Source organism: Brassica rapa, chromosome A01 (assembly GCF_000309985.2).
Source record: "Brassica rapa cultivar Chiifu-401-42 chromosome A01, CAAS_Brap_v3.01, whole genome shotgun sequence".
Taxonomy (NCBI): domain Eukaryota; kingdom Viridiplantae; phylum Streptophyta; class Magnoliopsida; order Brassicales; family Brassicaceae; genus Brassica; species Brassica rapa.
Window position 1 is genome coordinate 228,629 of NC_024795.2, and position 12,414 is coordinate 241,042.

Sequence of the window (12,414 nt, forward strand, 5' to 3'; positions counted from 1 at the left end):
ATTTACAAGCGTTATACCGTCGTCATACTGCATCCAAGCAAAAACTAATAACAGTTTTACTTCATGAAGCTTTTTGAAGCCATTAGAAAAACTGAGTTGGATTCACACGCACTTTTTGTTGGAACTGGTTATTCTTTTTTTAATTAACGCCAAAGAGCTTAATTCAAATTTAATCATAAAATAAAACCCATTACATAACAAAGGTGCACCACAATCCAAACTCAATTTAAGACAGCTTGTTAATACTCTCGAGCTATGTTTTTGAAACAGAACTTAAACCAACCTTGACAACTTCACGGTCTCTTATTGGTTGAAACCCTAAAGCCATGCTTCATGCTAAGAATTAAATGAGGACCTTGGTTCAATTTTCTGCCTTTCAGCAATCTTAACATCAAAAGTTTTGTAATATCTCCACAACCACTGCCTTCATCAGAACCATAGCCATTTTCTTACCAAGGCATGTTCTTGGCCCTGCATTAAACGCTAAGAGCTTGAAGGAAGGCTCATGTCTCAACACCCCGGTCTCAGATATCCATCTTTCTGGCTTGAACTCCGATGCATCTTCTCCCCCGCACTGCTTTCATCCTACCCAACGCCTATATTAAGATCAAGATCTTCGAGTTTGCTTCCACTTTATGCCCACTTGGAAGCACATCTGATCGAACGGGAGACACACGCTCGATAGGAACCGGTGGATAAAGCCTCATTGTTTCACACAACGCTGCGTGTAAATACACTAGCTTGTTAAACTGCTCCGTTGGATCACAATCACTACTATACTTGGTGGTAGATTTGTGTCCATCTCTCGGAGCTGAACATCTCTTAGTGAGATGAGACCAGGATCTGGTACATCAATTAATTCCCTTATGTACCATACCATAATTTTGTGATAGATATTAATACATTGGAAAATAAGGGAATGGTACATCAATTAATTCAAGCTGAACATCTCTTAGTAATTGTTACTCTAAGCCCATGCTTCATGTACAATATAAGACCAGGATCTGGCTCAATCTTCTGTCCTTTGATAACCTTAATATCATAGTTTTGTAATATCTCCACTGCCACTGTTTTCATTAGAGTCAGAGCTAATTGCTTACCAGGACATGTTCTTGGACCAGCGTTAAACGATAAAAACTTGAAGGAAGGCTCATGTCTCAAGCATCCTGACTGTGAAACCCATCTCTCTGGCTTGAACTCCATTGCGTCTTCTCCCCAAACCGCTCTCATCCTCCCCAACGCGTAAAGAAAGATCATGATCGTTGAGCTTGAGTCCACTTTATGCCCACTAGGAAGCAAGTCTGGTTTTATAGGTGACTTGCGTTGGAAGGGAACTGGTGGATAAAGCCTCATTGATTCATACAAAGCAGCTTGTAAATACACCAACTTGTCTAAGTTGTGTTGGCCATGAAGATTTATGTTGGTGATGATCTCTTGGCGAATCTTGGTTACCACTCGAGGGTTTTCAGATAAAAGCCAGAAGAACCAAGAGAGAGCTGAAGCCGTTGTATCCCTCCCAGCTAGATTGAAAGCCAAGATGGTGTCTCTGAGGAACTTATCATCACTCGGGTTCAAGATCTCGTACTTAGTTGTATCAAGCTTCATGTGAGATGTCAAGAGATCCTCATGACATTCACCATTTGATTGTTGATCTTGTGTTCGCATCTCTTTTCTCTTAGCTGATATGTATTTGGCGGAAACACGATCAAAAGTGGCACCAGCTTCCATCGTCCTCTTCTCTTGTCCAAACCCAATCCACTTTTGAAGCTTCCACAAGAACTTTGGTACGACATGCCTAAAGAAAATCCCATCTCCAAGAACGTCAAGAGCTTTAGCATACTCATCTTCAGGCATTTCAACAGAGAGAGTCTTGGGATCAAACCCGGTTACAAGAACAAAAGTTGTATCAAACGTGAAACGTTGAAACACATTTTGCAAATCAACGACCATCTCCTTCTTTGAAAAACGATCGAAAAGAGGAACAAGACCGTCGTCGAGTTTAGCTCTTGTTGCACTCATGGAAAGCTTTTGAAACCCTTGGTGGTTAAGCATGTACTGAGCAGCTCTTCTTTGGTTCCTCCACATGTCACCGTCCGAGTTAAAGATCATTTCTCCGAAAACATCGAAGACTTCTTTGAAGTCAGCTCCCTTGGTGTAGTTGGAGAAGTTTGAGCTTAATATGTAGTGGATGTTAGCTGGATCAACCGTGACTAATATATCCATCCCGGTGAACCACGGTCCCTTGAATGGGAATGTTAAGTTGGTTTGCTCGAGGACCTCCACGCTGAAGTCGTAGATGCGGTGGAGCACTATGAGGAAACCAGGAAGCATCCCGAGAACTGGCCAGTTTTTGAGGAACCGGTCATGAGGTTTCTTGAAGAGCAAGTGATGGAAGATGAGAAAACAAAGGAGAGCTACGGAAGCTTCAAGCAAGCTTAGTGAAGCCATCAGATAATGTTGGGAACTCTAGATACACTATTGTGATGGTTTTCTTTAATTTATATAGAGCACAATGATTACAATGCTCTTGGAATCAGAGGGGTCAATTAGTACCATTAAAGGTTGTCGTAATTATTGGATGATTTGGACATAAGATCTGACTGCTTTCCGACCGTTCCCATCCCATTCACGTATATGTTAGTGTTGGTACTAATTAGTAGTAATTACTAACCACAAAAACATGTGGAGAATATCTAAAGGATCCTCCATAATCTGGGCTTAAACAAATGGATATAAGCATACTCTTATCAGTTTCACATAAAATAAAGGATAGAATATACCATTCGAGAAGTGCATCAAAGATCACTGGTCCTAGTCACCGCAATTGAGTTCGTTTTTTTAGTAAGTTCTCTTAAATAATCCACTCTTCGAACTCTAAAGTGTTGCCACGTACGTGTCAATGTCACAATCTTTAAATTGCCATTTTAATGTCAACCAATCCAGCAACTGTAGTGCAATGGCAAATCTATAAATTTCAGCTTTTAAATTCGAAATTAAACAAGTTGCATACATAAAAACAAGAACGATATCTAGGCAAAACCATATCTGTAGTTTTTTTATATGGAAGTGTTCCGACAAAACATTCATCACATGAGATGCTATCATTGGTAAAAGATAAGATTATCCAACAGGACAAACCAAAAAGTGAAGACACAGTTTGTTTTATCTGACATAATAATACACAGAAAGGAGTACAAAAAGATAAGCTGAGAATCCAAAAGAAGATCCTAACCTTCTTCCATGTGTAGATATATCATATCTTTTTAACGATCTGAACAACATCCTCATCCTCGAGCTCGTGTTCCTGAGGTGTTAGAGACAACGGCAGTAGATAGTTAGTTAGATATATTGCAATGGGTTTACCAAGAAGTAGTTTCAAATTGAACAGTCCAAACAAATCTATTTGATTCTGATTTCGAAGGATTCAGGCCTCTTTGTCCATGTTTGACCAGACAAGCTAGTGCTTAACCCTCAAAGACAAACCCACATATGACTTAAGCATGCATGACTAGATTGGTCTTATATGGACCGGACCTGATGACCTTTTTCCAGAATCAAAAATGGTCGGTCTGACAAAACAAGGCTAAACCAAAAAAGGTTAGAGAATTTGCAAGAAGACTCACCCTTCCAACTCTTTGTGGCTTATGCTTTGCACTCGAACCCCATACTAAAGCGCTGCAATGGAAAGAATCATTAGTACACTCATAAGTAACAAAATATCAAACAGAGAAACAAAACAAGACTAGGTTTTATTTACTTACTACTTGAATTGCTTAAGCATGTCTTTGTGAATCCGGATGCAGAAGTCCTCAACTGTTCTCTTCTTGGAAGATAAGATGACAGGGTCATCATAATCCGGATTCATTGCCTTTGGTTTGGTGTAGATTCGAGTTAGATCCAAGTACTCCCATATCTTATCGAGCAGACCATCAAGATTCCACTCCAGATGCGCACTGCGAGATTATAACATTTCAATGAGACCAGCAAGACAGTTAACTGTGAATCATTCCCGTGAAATTAATAATATTGTACCTGATAGGACAGTAATGAGGAAGTTTGTCCAAAATCTCAAGTTCCTCGAGAGTGATTTGATCGATCTTGTTGACGGCATAGATACAGGGCATGTAGATCCGACTGCCCTCGATAACATCGATGAGGTCATCAGCGGTTGCATCGTAGCGCAGAGTGATGTCAGCGTTGTGCATCCTGTATTCACTGCAAATCGCCTTGACAGTGTCGAGGTCAAGGTGGGTCGCAGTGACTGTAGACGTTAGATTGATACCACCTTTGTCTTTTTTCCTGAATGTCAGATTAGGTGGCTCCTTGTTCAACCTATATCGCATTAGTCCGTCAGTATTTCTACCAGAACTGATAAAAAAATGGGTTATTATTATATACCTGATTCCGAATCCTTCAAGCTCCTTTTCAATGAGACGCTTGTGAGTTATTGGCTTTATGGCATCAAGAACAATTATGATGCAGTTGCAAGTCCTAGCAGTACTTATAACCTGGAAACAGATAATAAGCGTCAAACACGACCAACGAAGTTCAAATTATCAGAGATGCATTCTGAAATTCTACTTACCTGTCGTCCTCTACCTTTTCCGTCTTTAGCACCCTCAATAATACCAGGAAGATCCAATAACTGCAAGCCATTAAAGAGGACATAAGAAAAACAAGTATCATCAACATCCAGTGAACAATTACAAATTATTACAAAAGAGAAGAAAATTAAAGCCAAGTATTTCATTGTCCTGCAAAAACTTATGAGACATAGGAGATAGCTTAAGAGCAACAAGAAGCAAGCAAACCATACATCTCTCTCCACAAACAATAGATTGACCAAGGAGGCATATAAGTAGATATCGTACCTGAATTTTAGCTCCACGGTATGTAATAACACCGGGAATGCATGTCAAAGTTGTGAACTCATAAGAAGCAACCTGAAGAAAAAAAATAGCGAGTACCTTCAGAAACTAAAGCATCAGCCAAAACACAGTTCTAATTCCAAGATAATAATAACTTATATGGCACAATAAATGGGTCAAATCAACTAGATAGCAAATAACTTGGAAGTTTCAAACTTCCAGTTACATACAAGAGCGCTCTAACATTGACAAGAAAACCAATAAACTAGGAAATGCATCTTAAGAAGAAGTAGAAACCTCGGAAAAGGTTCCAGTAAGCTTGTTCAAGAGCGTGGATTTTCCAACGGAAGGAAACCCAACAAGTCCAACTCTAGAATCTCCACTTTTGGTGACATCAAAACCTTCGCCAGCAGCAGCACCACCACCTTTAGTAGGCGGTGCAAGAAGGTCTCTTCTTAGCTTGGCAAGTTTGGCCTGCGAAATGGACCAATATAATATCAGAGACAAGCAAATGGAGGGGGCGAAGAAGTACTGCATGCATGCCTGGTAAAACATATACATTGAAGCCTTTTAGCTATCATCTATATACTCTTAAAGTCCTTGAAATGATTTGCACTGTGCTATTTGGTATTAACAACAAAACTTATTCATCCAAGGAAGAACCTTTACAAGAGACTATGCCCATATATTAAAAATCCATTCTTGTGCTAAAAGTCCATATACACAATTGAATCTTAACAGATATAAATGAAGCTGCCCAATTTGCATTTGATGAGTATAAACATCTCAACCATTCAAAAACTCATTCTAAGCTACAAAAAAGAACTGGAGAAATGAAATAGCTTTCGAGGAGAAGAGATTACCTTCAACAAACCCAGATGATGAGCGGTGGCTTTGTTCTTCTGAGTCCTAGCCATCTATCACATACATAAACCACTCAGCAAATTACCACAGAACAACAATCAGTCAATTTTCTTAATTGAAATCAAAAAAAGGTTTCGAATTTACAGCTCTATGCATCCAAAATTGAAGAATCAGAGGATCGGTAAAGATTTGAGAAAGAGAAAAAAAAAAGTTACCTCATCTTCGATTTCTTTGATCTTCTGCATAATAGTCGACATGGTTGCAGTTACAGCAGAGCAGAGAGAGAGAGCTCACGGAGGCAGCGTCGAGGTAAGAGCTTAAACACGATTCACGAATCAGAGGAAATCCGAGGGTTTTCGTTTCTCCAGCTTCTTCCTGATTACTACGACACTGAGAAAACTATCTCCGAAGTGTCTAGAACTGGGCCTGATCCAACATCATCCTCTCGGCCCAAATAAATTTAATGAATAAACATCCTGCCGTTTTCTATTAGGAGCAAAGACTGGATGGTGAATATGACAGCTAAAAACGGCATACGGTTATGTCCCCTTCGTGTGTCATATTATGAGCCACAAGCCCATTTATCTAAATTATTTGTTTATTCTTAGGATGAGTTAGGTAAGGTTGGCTGGTCGCAAAACCATAACCGTAGATTTTATGGGCCCTACCCAATTATTTAGTGGGCCATCTTTCGCAATATGTACTTGTGGTTCGGATTAGAATTTTTAAATCCCATTTCTCACTTCTCACCTACCAGAAATACATTTTCCACATTTACATTTCTATTCACATTCCATTAATACATCTTAAAATTTATAGTTACTTCGGTTTAAATCATAATGCTTAATATATATTATCATATCTTATATTAACTGTGTATCAAGAATAATTTGTATTATATATTTTAGATTTTAACTTTGAAGATTAGTTTTTTTTAAAGACAATTTAAGAAATTTTATCTAGTAAAAGACAATATTTTATGAAAATACATTTCTTTCCCATTAACGTTTTGTTTGGACTTTCTCATCAATCAAATAGTTGTTTAATTTGACTTGGCAAGTTGGCATAGAGTATAGAAATTAACATAGTAACTTTCACCAACCCCCTTACATATATTTTCCGTTAAAACGAAGACCGAATATAAAGACTTTTATCTTTTTTCTGGTTCAAATATAAAGACTATCTTATGTCAAAAAGAAAAAAAAAAATATATATATATATATATATAAAGACTTTCTAGGAATTTTTAATATACACCAATAAGTGTTAGAGAAGAGAGAGAGAGGGAGAGAGAGTCTGCATCTTGTATTCTTGTGTCTTGCTCTGCCGTCAGGGGAAAGGTGAGAACCCTTTATACATTATTATACATTCTCCAATCTCCGCTTTTCATTTGATTTGTTCCCCATTCAATGGTGTTTTCATGTAATTAGCTTCATTCTAGATGAACATTCATTTTGTGTTTTAAATCCATTTTATTTTCTTAGCCTAATTTGTAACATTTTCCAGAATATGGAAGCAGCCACTGCTGTTCAGAGGTTTCACTACTCACCATCATCATGGATTGATTGGAGAAATTTTGAAGGGAAGCCTCGTGGTTCTCTACGTTACTCTCACCGAACCAAAGAGAATAAACGGCTTACAGTTATTGCTTTATCTCACTTGCAACCTGACAAAAGAAGTGATCTTCGACAACGATCAGTTTCGGACAAGAACTCCTCAGGTTCTGACAAATAAAAGCATCAATCTTTCCATTTGATTCAATTTTTTTTTTTAAATGTCGCTTTTTTATCTATTCGATGACTACAAATGCGTTTTCATCTTCACATTTTTGTAGCATTGCTGGAAACTGGAGATCTTCTTCATTCTCCATTTGATGAAGAACTGGTTTTGAAGGCAAGTTGATACTCTTCTATTTATTTGGGCATCAATCTTGAATGAAATGGTTTTAGATACTGTTTTACATTGTATTTGCAGAGAAAAGCTGAAGAGGTTAAACCGTATTTGAATGGACGATCTATGTATCTTGTTGGTCAGTTTCTTTGTCTCTTCCTTTGTTTAGCTCCTCGTGTATTATCTGGTTATTGAACAGTTTCGTCGTGAATGTGTATCAGGAATGATGGGTTCCGGAAAGACGACAGTGGGAAAGATCATGGCAAGAGCACTTGGTTATACATTCTTTGATTGGTATATATTATCTGCTCATTTTTTTGGAACTGTGTGTGTCTATTGAGCTTTAGCTGAGCTAAAACATTGTTCTGAAACATGTGGCAGTGACACAATGATCGAGGAGGCCATGAATGGAACTTCTGTAGCTGAGATATTCGAGCATTTCGGTGAGAGTGTCTTCAGAGAGAAAGAGGTTTTACTATTACACTTCTTCTACACTTTCTCTGCTTTGTTCTTAGTGTATTCTAGCTGCTAATTTCATTCACATGGTTTTAATTTTTATAGACAGAGACACTAAAGAAGCTCTCTCTGATGTACCACCAAGTTGTTGTGTCAACAGGTGGTGGTGCGGTTATAAGACCCATTAACTGGTACGGTCTTCTCAATCAGTGATATGTAATACGAAAACTCAGATCATTTGGTAATAATGTGTTTGCGTTTGTTGTATTCAGGAAGTATATGCATAAAGGTATTAGCATTTGGCTTGATGTTCCTTTAGAAGCCTTAGCGCAAAGAATTGCTGCTGTAGGAACAAACTCAAGACCATTGTTGCATGATGGTGAGTCAGGAGGAGACCCATACACAGTGGTAATGCTCTCTATGATTTGTTACTTTTGTAAAAGAGTTTTATCTTTCTCTGTGTGTGTGTTTTGATCATTTTGTGAATTCACATAGGCTTTAAACCGTCTTTCAACAATTTGGGAAGGACGTGGTGAAGCGTACACTAACGCAAGCGCGAGAGTCTCCTTGGAGAGTATGGTCCTTATTCACTTTAGCTTTCCACAATCTCTCAGGCCATTTTGTGACTAGTTTACTCCAAATTGTTCAGGTATTACATCAAAGCACGGGTATAGAAACGTCTCAGATCTTACACCAACTGAAATCGCCATTGAGGTATGTCTCAGAGCCTCTTCTATGCTTCCTATTCATGCGTGTTCTTTCAATTTTGTTAGCTTTGATAAGCTCTAACTGCTCAACCATCCACCATCAGGCCTTTGAGCAAGTTCAGTGCTTTCTCAACAAAGAAGACAAGTATTGATAGACCCGGTGGCCTCTAGTTGAAGACGCTTGAGCTTGTTTGTGCCTAGTTTTGACTGTTACTACGGTATATATATAATTGAATAATACTGTTTGTTTGATTACTTTTGTCATATTATCTATCCACTGGACCCAAAAAAGGGAAATAAGTCATTTGATTTTTTTTTTATAATAAGAGAGAATTTTCTCCAAGTTCATCAGCGGTGATCAAAGGGTAGCAGCAAGAACACGGATAATTATACATGACTCGGGGACTTCAAGCACAGTGTCACTCCACTCGACCTTGCCCCAAATATCTTCATCGTTGCGCCTTTCAAGCGCAATCACAGCGCACCAAATCATCTTGTCACCACCAGTGGAAGCCACATCCCTATCCCACAAAACAGCCATCTTACCACCAAAATCCGCCAATGTAACAGTACAAGGCGGGATCTTATCAAGTCCTTTCACACCCTTCAAAGCTCTCCAGTGTCATACCATTTGATCTCTCCCCGCTCTTTATAATAGTAAAGCACGTTCTCAACCCGAACTCATCTCCTTCCCCACACTTTCCCAGCGACCTTCCCTCGTATCGTAAGCCAAACGACAACCGGATCCCAAAATGTGTACCTTTCCGTCGATCCCTGCCATTCTTTTTATATGTATATCTCGTCTGGCGCGCATCTCCGCAGCAGGGGTAGACACAAGCTCCCAAGTCTCCGGCTACGTATATCTTTCCATCAATCACATTGGCGTGGGCCTTCGCGCCACGTGTTTGACCGACAGTCCAGGATTGAGACGCTAGAGGAGGGCTCGTCGGCTTCGTCTATGGGTCCGCCAATGTTGTAGATATCCGAACCAACGGCCACGAGACCAGACCAGTGCGCAGAGCGAGAAGGAGGAGTTGGGAGTTTAGCTAAAACATACCCACTTGCCTTCTTCGTCCTCTTATTCTTCTTCTTAGGTTTCTGGCAGAGGGTGAACCAGCGAGGGATAGTCTCATCAGGGAAGCGTATGCATACATAGAGACAACTCTCTGTGCGGCCTAAAGATGACCGAGTCTCGTAAAGATGCGGCGAAGCAAGGAGAGATCGAAAGCTCTTGGAGACGAGCGAGAGAGTCGGGTATTGCAATCGAGAGACGCGGGCTAAGCAACTCACTACCAAATCATCAGGAAGTGACGTAATTGGAGTCGATTCCGGCGTCGGTTCGAGCACCAGTGACTGCTTCGTCTTCTTCCTCTTCCTTTCTGGAGGCGACATTGCCTGAACTATCGAGACGAAAATCGCAGTGGATCAGCTTCGGATTCTACTTGGAGATTCGAATTCAAAGGAATGTAGGGTTTCCACTCCCTTAACACTTCACTCACTGCCAAAGATTTATAACGTGCGTGTGAAAAAAAGGCTTAATACACTCGGTGGTGGGCCTCATTTAGAAAAATTATTCCAACGTATTGGGCCTACCTTTCTGGGCATCAAAGCCTTATTTTATAGCTTAATGTTTTTAACGTTAACAAAACAGACTTGTAAATGTTTCAATGAAAGTAATCTTTTGGTTTGCTCAATACATTTTACCTTAAAACAGCAAAACTTCCTACTTTCTGCAACTTAAACACTCATTTTCCGTCGAAGATCGTACTATAAAGTATATACAACCAAAACACTAGCTATGCATCCATGTGTTACTTCTTCTCGTGAAAGTAATTAGAAGCCTATCCTTCTCTCTATGCAACATAAATAAACAAGCTAAATCATCATCAACACATTATATGTGAACGAATGCAAATCATATTCTGCTAAAAACATGAAACAACCATTCATTAGAGTCGCATGTCAGCGGAAGGGAGACACCTAAAGAACACAAATGTACAAAAAAAACAAAACGAGACTACCGACACCAGTGAGTGATTCTCCCATCAAACGTTAAAACCTGTTCTCACTTCTCTCACCTGTAGTAATTTCATCAAACCGTAGCAGAAAGAACATTTGCATCGAACAAGCGAAACGGCTCGTTGAGTGAAAGCACGACATCTAACCACTCGACAATCCCCCACATCTCATCTCCATCGCGCATCTCTAGCGCAATCTCAGCACACCAAACCACGAACTCCGAACGCAAATAACCTTCCCACAACAAAGCCATCTTCTTCCCACCATGATCCACCATTTTACAATACCCATAAAAATTAGGCAGATCTTCAACACCATTTAACTTTTTCCATGAACTTGCCTTGGAGTCATACCATCTAAACTCTCTGTCGTCGTCCCAAAGGAACATGACGTCTCCTATCACGCAGTGATTAAAGGATGCCGCAAACGCCATATCGATTCCCAATCCTATCGGGTTCCAACTAGCTTCCTTGGGATCGTAAACCACATACTCATCACCACGGATGTACAATTTTCCTCCAATTCCAAAGCTTCTAACTGAAGCTCCTGGGCGTGTCTCCGTGCCAGGGTTCGCCACATTTCCCCAAGTTCGGGTCTTTGGATCAAATACTTCAATCCAATTCACGGAACTGGGGTCTTCACACCCTCCTGCTACGTATATCTTCCCATCGATTAAGCTCGCAGCAGGGGAGCTCCGCTTCAATCGCATCCTTGGAGCCCTGTGCCACGTGTTGAATCGACAATCAAGGACCCAGACTCTAGAAGAAGAGGGCATGTCCCCGCCGATCCTGTAGATGTTAGACCCAACGGCTACGAGACTCATAGATCGTGCAGGACGCAGTTGGGGAGATGGGACTGGGATGAATAGATGGCCGCTTGACCGGTCGGTTACGGTTCGGTTTGGTTTACGGCAGAGAGCGAACCAATACGTGTCAAGATTACGAGGGTAATCGCGATCATAGCGTAAGCACAGATAGAGGCAACTCTCTGTGCGGTGTAAGAGGGAGCGAGCCTCGTAAAGATCCGGCGAGGCAACGACGGATCGGAACTTTTTGGAGACGAGGGAGAGAGTTGGGTAGTACAATCTAGAGACGCGCGCTAGGCAATTCAGTAGCAAATCGTAAGGAAGAGACAAAATCGAGATCTCCGGAGACTGTGTCGTCATCTTCTTATGCGGTGGTTTGTCGCCGTTCACGGCGGCGGAAGATTCGGCTGTCGACGACATTTTGTAGGGTGAAATGTGATGAAATGAATTAGAAAGGAGACGACGGTTTATAGAGTGAGTGTGACTTACGCGCTTGTATTGGGCGTGAGGAAACTCAAAACCAACTTTTTGGGCTTAAAAGCATGTCAGTGATGGGCTTTTGATTTTATGAACTAAAGCCTATGCATTATTTTTCCACCTCATCCATTGAAGTTCCATAATAGTATAATACTAATCGAGTTCATAATACAAATCATTCGAAAAGAAAAAAACAATAATAAAAATCTATACGGTGTTTGCATAGATAACTGAGTTTCTGATCATTTGTGACTTCACATAGGCTTTAAACTGTCTTTCAACTATTTGGGAAGCACGTGGTGAGTCTCCTTGGAGAGTAATGGTCATT

General features: G+C 40.2%; 5 protein-coding genes across 6 annotated transcripts; 1 reads left to right on the plus strand and 4 right to left on the minus strand.

Moving 5' to 3' along the window:
• Positions 1 to 844: 844 nt before the first annotated feature.
• LOC103848104 (alkane hydroxylase MAH1) lies at positions 845 to 2,777 on the minus strand. Its single transcript, XM_009125321.3, has one exon. The coding sequence runs from the start codon at positions 2,446 to 2,448 to the stop codon at positions 937 to 939; it is 1,512 nt and encodes a 503-aa protein (XP_009123569.1). The 5' UTR covers positions 2,449 to 2,777; the 3' UTR covers positions 845 to 936.
• Positions 2,778 to 3,011: 234 nt separating this feature from the next.
• On the minus strand, positions 3,012 to 6,199 carry LOC103849025 (developmentally-regulated G-protein 3). Its single transcript, XM_009126108.3, has 10 exons — positions 5,948 to 6,199; positions 5,732 to 5,785; positions 5,166 to 5,342; positions 4,872 to 4,943; positions 4,586 to 4,645; positions 4,399 to 4,508; positions 4,033 to 4,332; positions 3,762 to 3,953; positions 3,624 to 3,675; positions 3,012 to 3,304 (listed from the first exon to the last, which is right to left on the minus strand). The coding sequence occupies exons 1-10, from the start codon at positions 5,987 to 5,989 to the stop codon at positions 3,254 to 3,256; spliced, it is 1,110 nt and encodes a 369-aa protein (XP_009124356.1). The 5' UTR covers positions 5,990 to 6,199; the 3' UTR covers positions 3,012 to 3,253.
• Positions 6,200 to 6,905: 706 nt separating this feature from the next.
• Positions 6,906 to 9,124, plus strand: LOC103850170 (shikimate kinase 2, chloroplastic). 2 transcript variants are annotated; one of them, XM_009126920.3, is made up of 11 exons: positions 6,906 to 7,072; positions 7,239 to 7,452; positions 7,567 to 7,625; positions 7,707 to 7,761; positions 7,844 to 7,916; positions 8,004 to 8,091; positions 8,184 to 8,269; positions 8,351 to 8,486; positions 8,574 to 8,652; positions 8,728 to 8,792; positions 8,890 to 9,124. In XM_009126920.3, the coding sequence occupies exons 2-11, from the start codon at positions 7,242 to 7,244 to the stop codon at positions 8,935 to 8,937; spliced, it is 900 nt and encodes a 299-aa protein (XP_009125168.1). In that variant the 5' UTR covers positions 6,906 to 7,072; positions 7,239 to 7,241; the 3' UTR covers positions 8,938 to 9,124. The 2 variants fall into 2 exon arrangements, with proteins under 2 accessions (XP_009125168.1, XP_018510712.1); XM_018655196.2 differs by lacking the exon at positions 6,906 to 7,072 and adding an exon at positions 7,136 to 7,154.
• Positions 9,075 to 10,498, minus strand: LOC103854517 (F-box/kelch-repeat protein At4g39550). The gene is given in 4 exon segments (XM_033285316.1): positions 9,075 to 9,406; positions 9,409 to 9,454; positions 9,619 to 9,676; positions 9,678 to 10,498. Coding segments are annotated over 4 exon segments (867 nt in total). The 5' UTR covers positions 10,178 to 10,498; the 3' UTR covers positions 9,075 to 9,143.
• Positions 10,499 to 10,652: 154 nt separating this feature from the next.
• LOC103850073 (F-box/kelch-repeat protein At4g39590) lies at positions 10,653 to 12,233 on the minus strand. The gene has a single exon (XM_009126814.3). The coding sequence runs from the start codon at positions 12,027 to 12,029 to the stop codon at positions 10,878 to 10,880; it is 1,152 nt and encodes a 383-aa protein (XP_009125062.1). The 5' UTR covers positions 12,030 to 12,233; the 3' UTR covers positions 10,653 to 10,877.
• Positions 12,234 to 12,414: the final 181 nt, after the last annotated feature.